The 18,663-nt window shown below is 37.9% G+C and overlaps 1 protein-coding gene across 1 annotated transcript in view; it reads left to right on the top strand.

The window, feature by feature from the left end:
• Positions 1-1,009: 1,009 nt before the first annotated feature.
• Positions 1,010-18,663, top strand: part of LOC111820551 (thymus-specific serine protease-like) — a 28,237-nt gene continuing 10,583 nt past the window's right edge. The window contains exons 1-4 of the mRNA XM_023731199.1: positions 1,010-1,033; positions 7,456-7,873; positions 9,035-9,170; positions 17,411-17,522. Of these exons, the coding sequence (XP_023586967.1) occupies positions 1,010-1,033; positions 7,456-7,873; positions 9,035-9,170; positions 17,411-17,522 (690 nt within the window). The remainder of the gene's footprint in view (positions 1,034-7,455; positions 7,874-9,034; positions 9,171-17,410; positions 17,523-18,663) is intronic.

Raw genomic sequence — 18,663 nt, 5'->3', positions numbered from 1 at the left:
AAATATTTAAAAAAAAAAAAAAAAAAAGCAAGATATTCAAATAAATTCAATTTTGACTGGTAATATTACTATTCTTAACACTTCTCTCTATGACTTTATAAAAGATGAAACCCTTCGTCTCTTTTGAACTAAAATTTCCCACCTTTTCTCCTTCACTTTTCTACTTTTATTAGTGATATTATAGCCTTATGTTTGCTTTTTATAATTTAAATATTTATTTTTTGTTGTTGAGAATATACACAGCTAAACATACACCAATTCAACAGTTTCTACATATACAGCTCAGTAACATTGTTTCCATTCCTCCAACTGTGCAATCATTCTCACCCTCCTCTTCTGAGTTATTCCTTCCCCACTAAGATAAACTCACTGCCCCCTAAGGTTCCTATGTAATCTTTCAAGTTACCGTGGTTAAACTATTCATAGCAGCACCATTAGAATAGGAGCAGATGGAAAACAAATCAAATGATCATCAATAGAATGCTAGTTTAAGTATTATGGTATATCCACACAAGAAAATACGAAGTAGCTGTAAAAGAGAGTGAGGAATATTTCAACATCTTCACATATTGCTATGTAATGACCTCCAATATATGATAGTATATGAAAATAGCAGTATGGCACTTAACCTAAGAAAAGGAGAAAAATGAAATATATATATATTTACAAAAAGTAAAGAAAAATGCATTTAAAAAATTAGTCAAAATGGTTACATATGAGACGGAGGTGAAAGTTTTAGGCAATAAAAATTATCTCAGTTTTCTTAGAATATACTTAGTTTTGCAGGTTTAGCTTTGTTGTTGTTGTTAGGTGCTGTCAAGGCAGTTCTGACTCATAGCAAACCTGTGTACAACAGAATGAAACACTGCCCGATCCGGCTACATCCGCATGATCTTTGTTATGCTTGAGTCCATTGTTGCAGCCTCTGTTTCAGTGCATCTCATTGAGGATCTTCCTGTTTTTTGATGACCTCTTTTTTACCAAGCATTATGTCATTCTCCAGGGACTGATGTCGGCTAATAACATGCCCAAGGTATGTGATACGAATTCTCACCATCCTTGCCTCCGAGGAGCCTTCTGGTTATATTTCTTCCAAGACAGATTTGTTCCTTCTTTTGGCAGTCCATGGTATATTCAATATTCTACATCAACACCATAGTTCAAAGACATCATTTCTTCTTCAGTCTTCCTTAGTCGTTGCTCACCTTTCGCATGCATATGAGACAACTGAAAACATCATGGCTTGGGTCAGGCACATCTTAGTCGTTAAAGTGACAACTTTACTTTTTTAGCACTTTGAAGACATCTTTTGCAGCAGATTTGCCAATGCAATACGTCATTTGATTTACTGATTGCTGCTTCCATGGATGTTGATTGTGGATCCAAGTAAAATGAAATCCTTGACAACTTCAATTTTTTCTTCTTTTATCATGATGTTGCTTATTGGTCCTGTTGTGACGATTTATATTTTCTTTCTGTTGAGGTGTCATCCATACTGAAGGCTGTGGTCTTTGGTCTTCATCAGTAAGTGCTTCAAGACCTCTTCACCTTCAACAAGTAAGGTGTGTCATCTGCATATCACAGGTTGTTAATGAGTCTTCCTCCAATGCTGATGCTCCATTCTCTTCGTACAGTCCAGTTTCTAGGATTATTTGCTCAGCATGCAGATTGAATAGGTATGGTGAAAGGATACAACCATGACACACACCTTTCCTGACTTAAATCACTCAGTATCGCCTTGTTCTGTTCAAATGACTGCCTCTTGATCTATGTACAGCTTCCTCATGAGCACAATTAAGTGTTCTAGAATTCTCTATCTTCGAAATGTTATCCGTACTTTGTTATGATACACACAGTTGAATGCCTTTGTATAGTCAATAAAACACAGGTAAACATCTTTCTGGTATTTCCTGTTTTCAGCCATGATCCATCTGACATCTTCAATTATATCTTTCTTTCCACCTCCTCTTCTGAATCGGGCTTGAAATTCTGACATTTCCCTGTGGACGTGATGCTGCAACTAGGTTGAAATAATCTTCAGCAAAATGTGACTTGCATATAATATTAATGATATTGTTCAATAATTTCCCTATTCTGTTGTATCACCTTTCTTTGGAATAAGCAGAAATATGGATCTCTTCCAGTTGGTTGACTACATAGCTGTCTTCTAAATTTCTTGGCATAGATGAGTGAGTACTTCAAACACTTCATCCATTTGTTGAAACACCTCTGTTGGTATTCTGTCGGTTCCTGGAGCTTTGTTTTTCTCCAACTCCTTCAGTGCAGCTTGGACTTCTTCCTTCAGTACCATTGGTTCTTGATCATATGCTACCTCCTGAAATGATTAAATGTCAACCAGTTCTTTTTGGTACAGTGACTCTGTGTATTCCTTCCATCCTCTTTTGATGCTTCCTGCGTCTTTCAGGCTTTTGCCCATAGAATCTTTCACTATTGCACCTCAAGGCTTGCATTTTTTCATCAGTTGTTTCAGCTTGAGAAATGCCAAGCGTGTTCTTCCCTTTTGGTTTTCTAATTCCAGGTCTTTGCACATGTCATTACAATAATTTACTTTGTCTTCTAGAGCTGTCCTTTGGAATCTTCTGTTCATGTCTTTTACTTCATCATTTCTTCCATTTGCTTTCGGTACTCTACAGTCAAGAGCAAGTTTCAGAGTCTCTTCTGACATCCATTTTGGTCTTTTCTTTATTTCCTGTCTTTTTAACGACCTCTTGCTTTCTTCATGGATGATGTCTTTGATGTCATTCCACAACTCATCTGGTCTTCAGTCATTAGTGTTCAAAGTGTCAAATCTATTTTTGAAATGGTCTGTAAATTCAGGTGGGGTAATCTCGAGGTCGTACTTTGGTTCTCACAGACTTGTTCTAATTTTCTTCAGCTTCAACTTAAACTTATATGTTGCAACATATGGTCTGTTACACAGTCAGTCCCTGGCTTTGTTCTGACTGATGATGTTGAGTTTCTCCATCAACTCTTTCCATAGATATAGTGGATTTGATTCCTGTGTATTCCGTCTGATGAGGTCCACATGTATAGTCACTGTTTATATTGTTGACAAAAGGTATTTGCAATGAGGAAGTCGTTGGTCTCGCAAAGTTGTATCATGTGATCTCAGGCATTATTTCTGTCACCAAGGCCATATTTTCCAACTAATGATCTTTCTTCGACTCCAACTTTTGCATTTCAATCACCAGTAATTATCAATGCATCCTGATTGCATGTTTGATCAATTACAGACTGCAGAAGTTAGTAAAAATCATCAATTTCTTCATCTTTGTACTTAGTGGTTGGTGAGTAAATTTGAATAATAGTTTTATTTACTGGTCTTCCTTGTAGGTGTATGGATATTATCTTAGTACAGACAGCATCGTACTGCAGGATAAATCTTGAAATGTTCTTTTTGATGATGAATGGAATGCCATTCCTCTTCAATTTGTCATTGCTGATATAGTAGACCATCTGACTGTCTTATTCAAAATGGCCAATACCAGTCCATTTCAGCTCACTAATGCCTAGGATAGCTATGTTTATATCTTCCATTTCATTTTTGATGATTTCCCATATTCTTAGATTCATACTTTGTACATTCTACCTTCTGATGATTAATGGATATTTGCAGCTGTTTCTTCTCATTTTGAGTCCTGCCACACCAGCAAAGTGGGTCCCGAAAGCTTGACTCCATTCATGTCATTAAGACTGACTCTACTTTCAGGAGGCAGCTCTTCTCCAGTCGTTTTTGAGTACTTTCCAAACTGAGAAGCTCATCTTTCAGCAGTCAATCAATGTTCTACTGCTATTCATAAGGTTTTCACTGGTTAATTTTTTCAGAAGTAGACAGCCAGATCCTTCTTCCTGGTCTGTCTTAATCTGGAAGTTCAGCTGAAACCTGTCCATTATTGGTGACTCTGCTATAATTTGAATACCGGTGGTATAGCTTCCAAAGTCACAGCAACATGCAAGTCCCCACAGGAGGACAAACTGACAGACAGATGGCAGGGGGTGGTTAGCTTTGGTACCATGTAAATGTTTCCAATAAAACAATTAAAATTGAAAATAAAATGAAACAAATGAATCTAATTGTCTCTCAAGTCTGTGGCTTCACCAGAGAAAATTATTTCAAGTAAATAGAAAGCTCAGTACTTTGACTTTATATCTCTTGTGGGATAAATCCTAGGGACATACACACAACTGTAAAGAAATCAAAGTTTTCAATAATCATACTGACAGTCTTAACGTTATTGTTGTTGTTGTGTGCCATTGAGTCGATTCCAACTCATAGAGATCACACAGGAGAGAGTAGAACTGCCTCATAGGGTTTGTTACGCAGTAATCTTTACAGGAGCACATTGCCAGCTCTTTTCTCCCTTGGTGTAGCTGCTGGGTTTCAACCACCAACCTTTCAGTTAACAGATGAGCACTTAAACATTGTACCATCATGGCTCCTTTTAATATTGGTGTTGTTATTCTAATGTGTGAATATTACTACATATGGCTGGTATAAAGCAAATAATTAATTATGTTAATGTTGTTAGGAACCCAAATTTTCAGAGTGAAAGAAAATTGCCACAAATATAAAATCAAGCAAGAATCTCATATTCTAAACTGAATTTGAAATACTAGCATGAATTGTAAACAAATAATAGTGATGGTTGCACATTGTGAGTGTGATTTATGCCACTGGATTGTACACTTGAAAGTGATTTAAATGGTCAAATTTAAGTTGTGTCTATTTTACCACCAAAAAAAAATCAATTTGTCTAGTTTGTAGGCATGGTGCCTTCACCAATGTCACTGATTTAGATGGGACCTCAGGACCATAACTCAAACCTGACAAACCAAAATATGCTGCCACCCAGTTATCAGAAACCACCAACAAATCACAAAGCCTAGTGAGTTTAGTGAGCTACTAGAATATTTTTACTTTCACAGAAATATTTCCTTAATGTTGCCTTCTACAAACCTCGGGGACCAGTATTTCTGATAACTCAGTGGCAAGCGGGCTGCCACAGGAATTTCCACATCAAGAAACTTTACCTGGAATACATGTGCTGAGAGGCTGGGTGCCCTCTTCTTAAATCTGGAACACAGATTTTACGGACAGAGCCAACCAACAGGGTAAATTTAAGGGTTTCCTTTTCGTGGTTGTTCTCATTGCTGTTGCTATTTTCTCTCTCTTTTTAATTTTGGTAATTAAATCTAAATATGTTCCTCTTGCAGGAAGCTGAATATTTGAAAATTCAAATGATAAGAAAGAAAAATTGTAGGTGGAGGTTTGGGGTAGAAGCGACTTTCTTGATAAAAAAATTGGTAAGAAATTTCCTTTGAGTAAAATATATTCCTCATGTTCTATAATTTCATGTTGAAATTTTTATTTTCCTGAACATGCTTAAACAAAATGTCATAATGATTATATTTTTTCTACTCCAGTAGAATTTTAAACCGTGAAAATTACTCTTCCAATGGAAACTGGGGAGACCTTTTTGTTAAAACCACTCATCAAAGGTAACTGGCTGTCATATTAAATTTCAGCTTGCAGTGGCAGAGCAAGAAGCAAGAATATGAGATCTTTTTTTTGTCTCAATAGCTTACTGTTGCCATTTACTATTTTTGCCATTTTGCCCAGTGGAAGATATATTTTTAGCTTACTTGCTTACAAACTGTTCATTATATGAGGTCAAGGAAATAGAAAGAAATTTACAAAGTACCTCTGACGGTCGTGATAAAGCCAATTTAATGTCAAGGTATCTTATTCTCATTAAAATAAAAAGTAAGGATTGATTTTTACAACCTTGAGAATGTGATTAGTGTCAAGGAAATGATACCTTTTTAACATGAGTCGTAATTCTTGGTACCATTTATCATGACACTAATAATTGCTGGAAGTTTCACCTGCTTCTCTCTTGCTGTGACTCCACAAGTCTGAGTTTTGAATTCCAAGTCTCTTAACTTTTGGTAGTAAAGTGACACTCCGATAACTCCACCACTTCTACATTTATTAGAAACTTTGATTTGAGGGGGTGTGTGTGTGTGTTAATGATATTATGATAGCCTGTGAATAGCTTTAAGTCTGAGATTTCTTTATTAAGCTCTCTAAGGAAGTAAACCACAGTTCAAAAATGGAATAACCTGTGTTATAGAAAATAATTTGTTATCCAAATTAACTTCTTGTGATGCATCTCAGAAAGAGGGTATTAGAAAGAACCTACAATAGAATTTGGTCTTTGATTGAGTAATTTGGGGGGGAAATCTAAGGATATGAGAATTTACTCTAGAATTTGCTGTTAGAAAGTAGGGGAATTCTATGACTCAGTGTTTCAATAAATCTTATCTATACTTTTCCAGTTACATCCTATTGGCTTGAACTTAATCAGCAACTTCAAATCTGGCTCGAAGGGTGGCTGGGACATGTAGTGTTTATTCTGGGCCCAGCTAAAAGACAGGGCTTTAATTACCTAAATCTGAAACCAAACCAAATCCTTTGCCGTCAAGTTGATTCCCACTCATAGCCACCCTATAGAAGGGAGTAGAACTGCCTCAGAGGGTTTCCAAGGATTGGCTGTTGGATTTGAACTGCCAACCTTTTGGTTAACAGCCAAACTCATATCCACTGCACCACCAGGGCTTCCTAAAGCTGAAAAGGAGAGTGAATATTAGGGAGAAAGGCTCTTCTGTAGCTTCTCAGTAGTATAATCGCTGAATGAAAGTTAACCTTTTGCCCTTGAAGCCCTTCTTCTACGAGGCAAATTGTTTTCAGAATGATTCTACCACTCGATACTTCCACAAGTGGTGCAGGAGAGAGCCTGACCCATCACATCCATGCCAACCCTGAATACTAAAATAAATCTTAGCAGTTTGATAGGAGGGAAAAATACTCATGTGGTATTACTTTGACAATAGAAAGGGCTAAACAGTTTCACATATTTGCTGGTCATTTCTGTTTTTTCTTTGTGAATAATCTGTCCTTGTCTACTTTTAAATTCATAATCAGCTACTCATAGCATCCCGTAGGGGCAGGGAGATTTTTTTCTTTCAGTAATGAAGATTAAAAACATCCTAGGTTTACAGAAAACCTTATCATGGAGGAAACACCATTGAAAAGTAAACAACAAATTTTGCTTACTTTTCTTATGATGAGAAACTTAGATTCAAACGGGACTCTGTCTGGTTGTAGCAGCAAACCAGAAAGAATGGAAAATAGCATCAGTACAATTAACTAGGTTTTTGTAATGCCTTGGAAACAATTAAATCACTGACCTTTTAGCCCTTTTAAAAATGACTCCTGTCTAAGACAGGGTAATAGTGTGACAGCTGTGCTTCAGATCAGTGTGTGGAGAAAGGTTAATATATGTGTGGCGACAGGCATTTCAAGCTTCTTCACAGTGGTGACAAGAGGAAATGACATAATTAAAATGAGACAATTCTCACAATTATTACTAGGTCCTGCATTTAAATGTCACCGTAACTCAGATTATTCTAATTAAAATTTCAAGTTGGACCTGGTATAAATACTCAACTTGCTTTCAAAATATACATTTTTACTTCATAGTCAAGCTGATGTTAAGCAGCATATTTTCTGCTTTAATTATTGCCACAAACAGCATGTATTTATCCTTTAATTATAGATATCTGAGCACTGCCAGCCTCCACTACCTCAGCAGCAGGCAAGCCTTGGCTGACATCGCCAACTTCCGAACTGAAATAGCAAAGAAACGGGGACTCTCCAAAAATAAATGGGTTACATTCGGCAACTCTTATGGTGGTTCCCTTGCAGTGTGGTCGAGAATAAAACACCCCAACCTGTTTGCTGCAGCAGTGGGCAGCAGTGCACCAATTCAAGCAAAACTTAATTTTTATGGTGAGTATTATCTATGTATGGGAGTCCCTGGGTGTGGCAAAAGGTTAATGCCCTCAGCTGATAACTGAAATGCTGGAGGTGCAAGTTCACCCAGAGGCACCTTGGAAGAAATCTGCTCTCTGCTTCCGAAAATCAGCCATTGAGATCCCTATGGACAACAGTTCTACTCAGACACACATGAAGTCATCATGAGTTGGAATCAGCTTCACAGCAACTGGTTTAGTTTTTATGGTATAAATAAATAAATATAAATATAGATGTAGTATTTATACACATACATATAATAAGAAAAGTATCAGTATGTCAGTGATTACCATAACAAGCATGGTTTAATAACGCAGGGTCACCCAGCTAGACCTAAGTCTATCTCCTTCCCCATATGATAGGATTCCAAGAAGGATGTATATGTTACCCACAGTTGGTACTTAGTACCCATATTTACAGCCATATGATGGGTGATAGCTTCTTAAAGGGTGGAAATCAACAGTCTTAGGTTTCATGATATAGCTATTTCCAAAGAAGTAAAGGACAAGCTCTTATTTCTGAAGGACAAAAATTTCCTACTTTGAAGTTGCCTTTCAATTTTCCTTCCTTCTATCTGACTTTATGATAAACCATTTATAACTAATGGCCTCAGGATTTTTCCAGGTAAACACTTGTGATCGGCAATTTGGGCCTCTGAATACGTATTCCCATTAAAATGCTTAAAGTATAAAATTTTTAATAATTTTTTCTTGTAAAAACAAAAATAACCTCCCTCCCCCCAAAAAAGGAGGTAAATTTTCCATTAATATTTGAACTTTTCAAAGGTTAACAAATATTCAGTCATCGTTCCAGTTCAGGTACCTGTAGCTTTGATACAATCTTATCTGGTCCAATAAATCTGAAGGCTGTAACACTGAGGCATTTCTCTCCCTTCCTCTTTTAACAAGTAGAACCATGTTCCAGTTGATGAATACATGAGGATTTGCGGAGCATGGTTGTAAGTCATTGTTTACTAGTGATTTTTATTGGCATTCTGGCAAAATCATTTAATTTTTCAGTTTCTTAACTTTGTCATATTTTAAAACAGAGGTAACTGCAAACTTGAAAGAATTATATCTTATAAATGGTTGCAATTAAACCATACTCAATGTCCTTTTTTCTTTTTCATATTCTTAGAGTACAATGGAGTAATTGGAAGGATTCTGTCCGCTCATAACAGCGAATGTCCCAAAGCAGTGAAAGAGGCGTTTGCTATTCTTGTACAGATGCTGAAACGTCGGAAACACTACAGTAAGGTTGAAAAGGATTTCATGTAAGTGGACTGGTTTGTGTGTAAGAGAGTCTCTGCTTAAATATAGCCTGATATTTCCTTAAATTTACATGATTAATGTCATTTTCTTATGTTAAGGCTAGTTACATGAAAAGAAAGGGAGATTTTGAACAGTTTAGTTCCTTTTGAATATTATTTATATTAGCAATTTCTAGATCATATAAGAAGCATGGCTGGGACCTCTGTGGATACTTTTAAGTCTGGTGGTAGTGCAGATCAGAGGGCAAGAAAGAGTGGATACTACCCTTGCGGTCCTCAGGCAGTCAAGGGGCACCATAAAACACTTCCCCTGGAAAGGAGAAGCAACTCAAGAGGAGCAGAGGCCCTGAAAACAAATCTAGTCATTTCTGTGAAAAAAAGCATGGTGAGGTTTTCCACAAAGTTTCGACTATAAAAATATACTGTGGTATTGGAGAATTTCAGGAACTGAATAAAAACGTTTTTGTGTTTGGATTTTTTTCCCCCTGTTGAATAAGGCAACCTATGTTGTTTAAGATCTAGACTAGAGATTTCTTTAATAGTGGTTGTTGCTGGTAGGTTAGGTGCCATCCAGTTGGTTCCAACTCATACTGACCCTGTGTACTACAGGATGAAACACTGTGTGGTCCTGCATCATGCCCACAATCCTTGTTATTCTAGAGCCCGTTGTTGAAGCAGCTGTGTCAATCCATCTCGTTGAGGGTCTTCCTCTTTTTTGCTGACCGTCTGCCTTACTAAGCATGATGTCCTTCTCCAGGGACTGACCCCTCCTGACAACATGTCCAAAGTATGTAAGACATAGTCTCACCATCCTTCCTTCTAAGGAGCATTCTGGTTGTTCATCCTCCAAGACTGATTTGTTCCTTCTTTTGGCAGTCCATGGTATACTCAATATTTTTCACCAACACCACAATTCAAAGGCATCAATTCTTGATGATAGTGGAGGATGTTCTTTTTTGAAAGTAGGAGAGTCCCCAGGAAAGGGGATTTGGGAAAAGTAGATAAGCTATAAATGAAGCATAAGAAATTATGACATTTGCCTTTACCTTGAAGAATGGAACAATAGATGAAGTGGGAGACAGGCACTCAAAGAAATCACGTCTTTTACTCTTAGTAGTACTTAGACTAGAGGAGAAAAAAAGGGATAGTGAAAGCCTAAAGATTAATATCATACCAAACCAAGTATTGAAGAATGGGTGAGGGGAAATTTTGGAACCTTCAGAGAATTTGAGGGGAGGAATCACAATTTTGCTTGAAGGTCTCATATTAACCATGTTGTTGTTAGCTGCTGTTGACTCATGTCGACCCTATGCACAACCGAACAAAATGCTGATCTTTCCTGTGCCATCCAATGATCGGATGCAAATTGGACAGCTGTGATCCATAGGGTTTTCATAACCATACTCACCTTCTTTAGCTTCCCAGGTGCTAAATTACGATGTTGATAAAACTCACCAGCAGGGGGAGCCATCACCTTAAGTTTCCCTTTTGTGGCTTGTAAAGATCATCTGACCGTTAACAGTCAAATCAAAAGCTTTTATGTTTCTGCAGACTTATTGTTCTCTTGTTGTTGCCAGTGGATTTCGAGTTGATTCAGCTCATGGAGACCTCACATGTGCAGAATAAAACTGCTCCATAGGGTTTTCGAGGCTGTGAACGTAAGTTAATGAAATAATTTAGGTCTCTTGATCATGGCCTTCAGTATGAATTACACCTCAACAAAAAGATAGCACAAATCCTCACAACTGGACCAATAAGCAACATCATGATAAATGAAGAAACTACTGAAATTTTCAAGGTTTTCATTTTACGTGGATCCACAGTCAACACCCGAGGAAGCAGCAGTCAAGAAATCCAACTACATATTGCACTGGGCAAACCTGCTGCAAAAGACCTCTTCAAAGAGTTGAAAACCAAAGACGACGTCACTTAGAGGAATAAGGTGCCCCTGAACCAATCCATTGTATTTTCAATCTCCTCATATGCATGTGAAAGCTGAACAATGAATAAGGAAGACCAAAGGAGAATTGATGCCTTTGAATTATGGTGTTGGTGAAGAATATTGAATACACCATGGATTGTCAGAGGAACAAAGAAATCTGTCTTGGAAGAAGTACAACCAGAGTGTTCCTTAGAAGGGAGGTTGAGGAGACTTTGGACATGTTATCAGGAGTGGCCAGTCCCTGGAGAAGGACATTATTTTTGGTAGAGGGTCATCGAATAAGACGAACACCCTCAGTGAGATGGAGTACCCCAGTGGCTGCAACAATGAGCTGAAACATAGCAACAATTATGAGGGTGGTGCAGGATCCAGCAATTTTTCTTTCTGTGTTACATTGGGTCTGGATTAGTCAGAACATACCTGATGGCACCTAACAACAGCAATCATGTCACTAGATTGGTTGTGATTCTAACAAGATGGAAGCAGTGGCTTTCTTTCATCCTCACCTGCTCTCTTCTGTCCATGAAGATCTACTCCAGGCAAAGCCCTCACAAATGCCAAATTTGTCCACAAGGGGGCAGGAGAAGATCATATAAAAGGGTTGACAGACATCTAATACCTTGCATGGGAAACCATCTCAACACAATTGGCCAATGGAAAGTCAAGACATTTGTTTCTTTTAAATCTAAATCATTCAGATTTTATTATGTATAAATTTTAAATGCTGTTTAAGTAAGAAAGTCTTCAAACCTTAACTATCAATTATATAGTTTACCTTCAGACTGCAGAATTAATCTTGGACACGTTTGTTACTATATATTCTAACATTCCGCTAACTCATTAATGGATAATTTTTTTAAAGGCTTTTCCATTTATTTCACTTTTCTGTTTGCTTCACTTTTCTGTTTGCTTCACTTTTCTATTCATGTTCTTCAAGGGCATCAGTCCACTATAAACGCCTCCTGGGAAACTCAGCATGTTTGCTCCATTCAAGTCTAGTCAGCCGTCCTGTGTGAGCCAGAACTTTCAGGGAGAGTACCACCTGCTCCAGTCCTGAACCCTGCCTGATGTGCATGCAAACACTAGGGACACAGCTGCCATGTCCCTGTTTGCTTCTCTGCCCAGACACTGAAACCTAGCACCCTGGGGCTCAGCAGGTCCCCCAGCCTCAAAGTTCTTCAGGTGCTCAGACTGTGACATCCCCTCCCCTGTACCAAGAATGGAGTGGAAGTTTCCAGAACTCTCTTGGCTTCCTGATTCTGAGCTCCAAAGGTAGAAACTCCTGCAAATGCACTTCCACCCCACCCCCAGCCTGAGCTGGAATCTGATTCAGGCTTAGTTTACCTCAAAGCATACTAGGTGAGAAACCCTGGACCAGGGCTCAGAAGAGTGGGTTATAGAGCTACTATGTTTGTGTGACTTAAACAGCTGAAGTTCTTTGCTGCAGAAAGATTTCTGAATCTTTCTATGGGCCTCAATGAAACTTTCTTAGCTTTTCTCCCCACTGTTTTTGCTCTCTCCTTTTTCTTCTGTCTCTTCTCATAGCCTTTCCTCCATTCTAGCTGTAATAAAACATTCAGGAGACACTTGACATACTAAGGCAACAATCCTCAACCCTAGATAGAGGTTACACTATAGGATGCTTTCTTAACATACAGAACTCAGCACTCCCTCCTCACACCACATACCTACTGAATTAGACGTCATTATTTCTAGAAAGCTCAAGGGCACGTAAGCAGGTTGACAACTATGGAAGAAAGGGAATAGATTCAGGAGAAATGCATTCCCTGTAAAACGAAGGCTTAACTATCAAGTCAATACAAGGAAGGCAAAGGTAACTACACCAAAGAAAGGAAGGCTGGCAACAGGATGAGTTAGATCTTTTCTCCTCACTAACTACAACTGCCTTATATATATATAATTTTTTTTATTTTGTATTTTTCTTCCGTTTTTCCTCTTTCCTCCTCCTCCTGGGTGGAGTAGAGAGACAAATGAATGTCAGAGTGAAGACACCTGGTCTGGGCTGGGCTGGGCAGGACTGGGGGGACTCCACAAAAACAGGAGGCTAAAGATTGCAGGCAGAGTGACAAGCCCTGACACTCCAACTTGGACACTGGCACCCCAGGCTGGCAGAACACAGAGGAAGCTTTCCAGGGGCATGGCATCTATTCTCAAGGCCCTGGGCACTATTGCTAAGTAAAAAAATTTCTTCTCAACAACCTCTCTCCTTTCTGCAAGCTAAAATCCTTTGCCTCTTAAATATCTGCACTTGCTAAAGTTCCCTCCCTCCAAAACTATCCCTTTCTTCTTCTAATTCTCAAAGAAAAACTTATTCCCTGAGACCTAATTACTGATAAGACCTAAAACCTTGATTTGACACTTGGTAATTGGTTACTTTTGTGAGGTAATATGTATGATCAGTGTTGGCATGCCAAAATGTCCCCATACTTTAATATCTTACTAGAAATGAATAAATTAAACTATTTTAGAAGCTTGATTACATATTTATCATTAGCTGAAATGATAAATATATATATATATGCACATAGAGGTATACATACATATACAAGTTTGTTAATAAAGAAATTTCATGGAGCTGAAAATTTGTAAAACAAGGTCCACAGTAATCAGTAAATTCATAGATTCCCAGAAGCTACTCAGTCAGCAGCAGGCAACACCCTTACTTTCAAAGATGATTCCACAAAACAGAAAGGTTAAGTGATTTTGCTCAAAATCACAGAAGAAGCATCAGCACCAGGACACAACTGAGGTATCTGGCTTTCAATCTAGTGGAATTTCTAATCAAAGTCATCTCATCACACACACTGAAATGTAGCAGAGTTAATTCTTAAGTAATTGGAGGTTTTGTGGAACTTGACTGTTTAAGTGTATACTTACTGCAATAAAGTAATTGTAGTTATTAAGCAAAACTACTTGTTATAAAAGCTACATGGAAATGCTTTTTTATGTAGAAGTCACAAATACCACATCACATTTTCCTTCTTCCCTTTCTCCTCCGTCCTCTTTCTTTTCTTCCTTCCCTCCTTCCTTCCATCCACTCATGCATCCACCCATACATCCATCCATTCATCTATCCATCTAGCCATCCATCCATCCATTCATCCATCATATACACTGTGATAGGCATTGGGTATATAATAGGGAGAAAAAAATGGACATCATACCTAACTCTCATGGAATTTCCAGTCATGTGAAAGAGATGGACATAAATCAGATATCTGCAATAAAACTTAAGATTACAACTACAAACTAATGTAAGTTCTCTAAAAAAAAATGAACAAGATATTGTAAAATTTTAGAGTAAAGAAAACTAAGTTAGCATGAGCATGGGGTAGTTAGACTTCTCCAAGTATATGATGTTTGACCAGCTCTCTGAAGAATAGGATCTAGATAAAAATGGCAAGAGGCAAGCAGAGAACATTCCAGAGAGAGCAGCAAGGCAAAATCCCTGTAATGAGAGGACCTGAATAGAAGCCCATATGACTGTAGAGCAGCCGAAATGGGGAGGACATGTGAGCTGAAAGTGAAAGTTTAGGCCAGACTGGACTCTAAAGAACCTCTTAGGACACTGGGTGGGAAGCCACTGGCTGGTCTAAAGCTGTGGACTATGATGTTGTAATTACTAAGCTTTTTCTTATCAAAAGCCTCTGATATTACAGAACAAACTAATTTCTGTAAAAGAAAGAACAATTTAAAAAATACGAAAGAAGGAAAATGTTATACATTCTAAAAAAAAAAAACTTCTAATATTAGAGCTACTGTGTAACGAACATGATAATAAGTTACCTTAGTCCTTTGGGCCTCAGTTTCCTCATCTATAAAATGATAGAGTGTTAGTACAGTCACTTCCAAAAATTCTGAGATTATATCTGTGTTTTCCAACTACCAGTTAATTATGCCAAGCTCTGCCTCTAGAAAATGAAGGCCTGATTTATTTAAACTTAAACAACAAAAAAAGATTTAGCATTTAATAATTATGTTAAAATATGTTTTCCTAGACTCATAGAATAGCTAGACTGCTGTGAATAGTAGGTTTAGTGTACCCACAAGACCCAAAGACATGTGGTGATGTTTAACATACAGATTTCTGGGTCTGTCCCTGTTGTTCTTAGGTGCCATCAAGTTGCTTTGATTCATAGCAATTCTATGTATAGCAGATCAAAACATTACCTGGTCCTGTGCCACCCTCACAATCATTGCTTGAGCCCATTGTTGCAGGCACTGTGTAAATCTATCTCCTTGAGGGTTGTCTTAGTCATCTAGTACTGCCATAACAGAAATACCACAAGCGGATGGTTTTAACGAAGAGAAGTTTATTTCTTCACAGTAAGGTAGGCTGAAAGTCCAAATTCAGGGTGTTAGCTTCAGGGGAAGGCTTTCTCTCTCTTGGACTTCTCCATCAATGTTCCCCTGGACTAGGAGCTTCTCAGAGCAGGGACCCCGGTCCAAACGCACTCTGTTCCCAGCACTGTTTTCTTGATGGTATGATGTCCCCTTGTATCTCTGCTCACTTCTCTTATATCTCAAGAGATTGCCTCAGGACACAATCCAGTCTTGTAGATCCACTCCTGCCTTACTAACAGAACTGTCACCCATCCTCCCTCATTAACATCATAGAGGCAGGATTTACAAAATATAGGAAAATCACATAATGCCAGGAATCATGGCCCAGCCAAACTGATATACACATTTTTGAGGGACATAATTCAGACCATGACAAGGGTCTTCCTCTTTTTCACTGACCATCTACTTTACCAAGCATGATGTCCTTCTCCAGGGGCTGGTCCCTCCTGATCACATGTCCAAAGTATGTGAGACGTAGTCTTGCCATCCTTGCTTCTGAGGAACATTCTGGCTGTACTTTTTCCAAGACAGATTTGTTCATTCTTCTGGCAATCCATGGTATACTCAGTATTCTTCACCAACATCATAATTCAAATACATCAATTCTTCTTTGGTCTTCCTTATTCACTGTCCAGAATGCTCCTTGTAAAGGCGGATAGCAAGACTTGTTTTATGTACTTTGGACATGTGATCAGGAGGGACCAGCCCCTGGAGAAGGACATCATGCTTGGTAAAGTAAAGAGTCAGTGAAAAAGAGGAGACCCTGAAAGAGATGGATCGACACAGTGGCTGCAACATTGAGCTCAAGCATAACAACGATTGTGAGGATGGCACAGAACCAGGAGGTGTTCAGTTCTGTAGTACATAGGGTTGCTATGAGTCAAAACTGACTAGACAGCATCTAACAACAGCCTCCTAAACTGTGAGAGAATAAATTTCTGTTTGTTAAAGCCATCCACTTGTGGTATTTCTTTTCTAGCAGCACTAGATAACTAAAACAGGCAGTGACCTCCTCCTGTTCTTTCTTCTTTGGGTCCTAAATTTCATTCACCTAAATGCTGTCATTGTGCTTTGGTTAGTCCCCTGTCAAGGGAGAGGTATTTTCAGTCCTCACTGCGTGTTTACTAGGTGTCTGACACTGAGCTATTTCTTCTTCCTTCACAATGTACTCACACTGCTAGGCACCGTGTCCCCAGCCATCATCAACAGAATAGATGGGCTCAGAGATTAGGCTCCTTTCCCAAGATTGGAGATGGGGGAAGAATCCCTGCAGAACTCCATGCCATGTTAACGACTATGGGGAGAGGCCTAAGATTCAAACACAGCAGACTATTTGTAAACACTATATGCCTTGGGTAGGCTGAAATAAAGTGTCAGCGGCAAAATGGATAATCCTTGTTATTCCTCCCTATAATCTAAGACTTCCTCAGCATCTTTATTTTGGTGTTAGTGACCTGCTAATATATACTGTGTGTGTACGTATGTGTGTGCGTGTGTGTGTGTGTGTGCACATGTGGTGACGTAGGAATGGGATCAATATGTGTATACTGTTGGCCAGTATAATTGGAAAGAGCATTAAGTATCATTTTAATCTGTATTAATTATATATTACAGAATCTTTCCTTAAAAATTGAGTCTCATGCAATCTTAAATTTTCAGAGATAACTCTTGATCAAAATGGTCACAGAATTTTTGTGGTTCAATGGGTTGACTAAAATGAAAGTATTTTGATAACAGTATTATTACACAAATGCTCGATGGAATTATTTTCACAGATATATTTTGCAAACTTAGAAGTAGTTACCATAACTTATTCCTCCTTCCACAGTATAAACTTTCTGAAGAAATCTAGTATTCCTTCATTTTGGACTATTTTCTACATTTGGGGTTTGAAGTTCAAGTGAAATTGACTTCACTCATGTTTTCTTTACCACAGGTTACGTGAACCTATCAAAATTAACTCACCAAAGGACACAGCCTTTCTCACGGTGCATATGATACATCTTGTTCATTTCTTTGTTCATAAACAGATTAACAAATTTATTAAGGTAAGAAAATGAAGAAAGAAAGGGGTGAAAAGTTATGGAGAAAGAAAGAAAATCTCAAGCAGGCATTCAGTAGTTATCTAGTTGTCATAAATTAGCTGTAGAGAAAGATGTTTGGGTGTTTCTTTAAAAATTAAAATCATGCATACAAACCTCCAGTCTGAGTACCAAACTAAATGATGAAACGTGTGCTACCAAATTATCTTAAACTCCAACAACTTCCTCTTCTTACTCATCTTTTATTCTAAATGTACTCAGAAACTCTTTTAAAATAATAGAATAATGGATTCACTGTAGGCCAGAATTCAACTATTTCATTATAGTCTTTTATTTCAAGAACTTGAGAAAGTTATCCTATTAAGTATGAATACCCTGAAATTAACCTATTGAATAGTAACAATTAAACAATTATAAGCAGATAGAAAGGAATCGAATTATGTCTTGTGTAGACTGAAGAGTAAGACATGGTGAATTTTTGGATTTGAATATATCTCAGATGCAGGAAATTTAAATGAAAATTTGAATATAGGATTTTTTAGCTCTTTTGCACTGGGTCATGGAATAAGACAGGTTTTGAAATGGAAAATTTGTGAACTTTGCTATAGCTAGAAAAATAACTTTTTGGGGGATTAGGGAAATGCTTCTTTTTTTTGTTTGTTTTCAGGAATGTCAGAGATTAAGGGACATGTCCCTGAAACTGAGGTACCTAACCAAGGCAGCCTCACCCCAAAGGTCACTCTGTTCTAACCCAGCCTGGTAAACTGCCAAAGAGAGTAAGGACAAGAACATTTGTCTGATAGAACAAGGAAATGGAAATGATTTGCAACTTGCATTGACATTTTTTTAAATTATTTTATTTTGAACTAATTATGGACTAACGAGCAATTACACAAAGTATACTGAGAAGTCTCATGTTCCTTTCATCCAGCTTTATCCAATATTAGCATCTTATATAACTACAGTACATTATAAAAACCAATCTACATTGTCGAAATATGGTTAACTAGACTATAAATCTTACTTGGAGCTCAGCAATTTTTACATGCACGTTTTGTGTTTGTGTAAGGCTTGATAATTATGAGTTAAGAACATTTCACACAAGTTCCCAAGGTCCTAATGGGCAATGTCTCTAACACTTCCCCTT

Source organism: Trichechus manatus, unplaced genomic scaffold, assembly GCF_000243295.1.
Source record: "Trichechus manatus latirostris isolate Lorelei unplaced genomic scaffold, TriManLat1.0 scaffold00041, whole genome shotgun sequence".
In the NCBI taxonomy this organism is placed as follows: Eukaryota; Metazoa; Chordata; class Mammalia; order Sirenia; family Trichechidae; genus Trichechus; species Trichechus manatus.
Note: the sequence above shows the minus strand (reverse complement) of the source record. Positions and strands in the feature narration are given on the sequence as shown.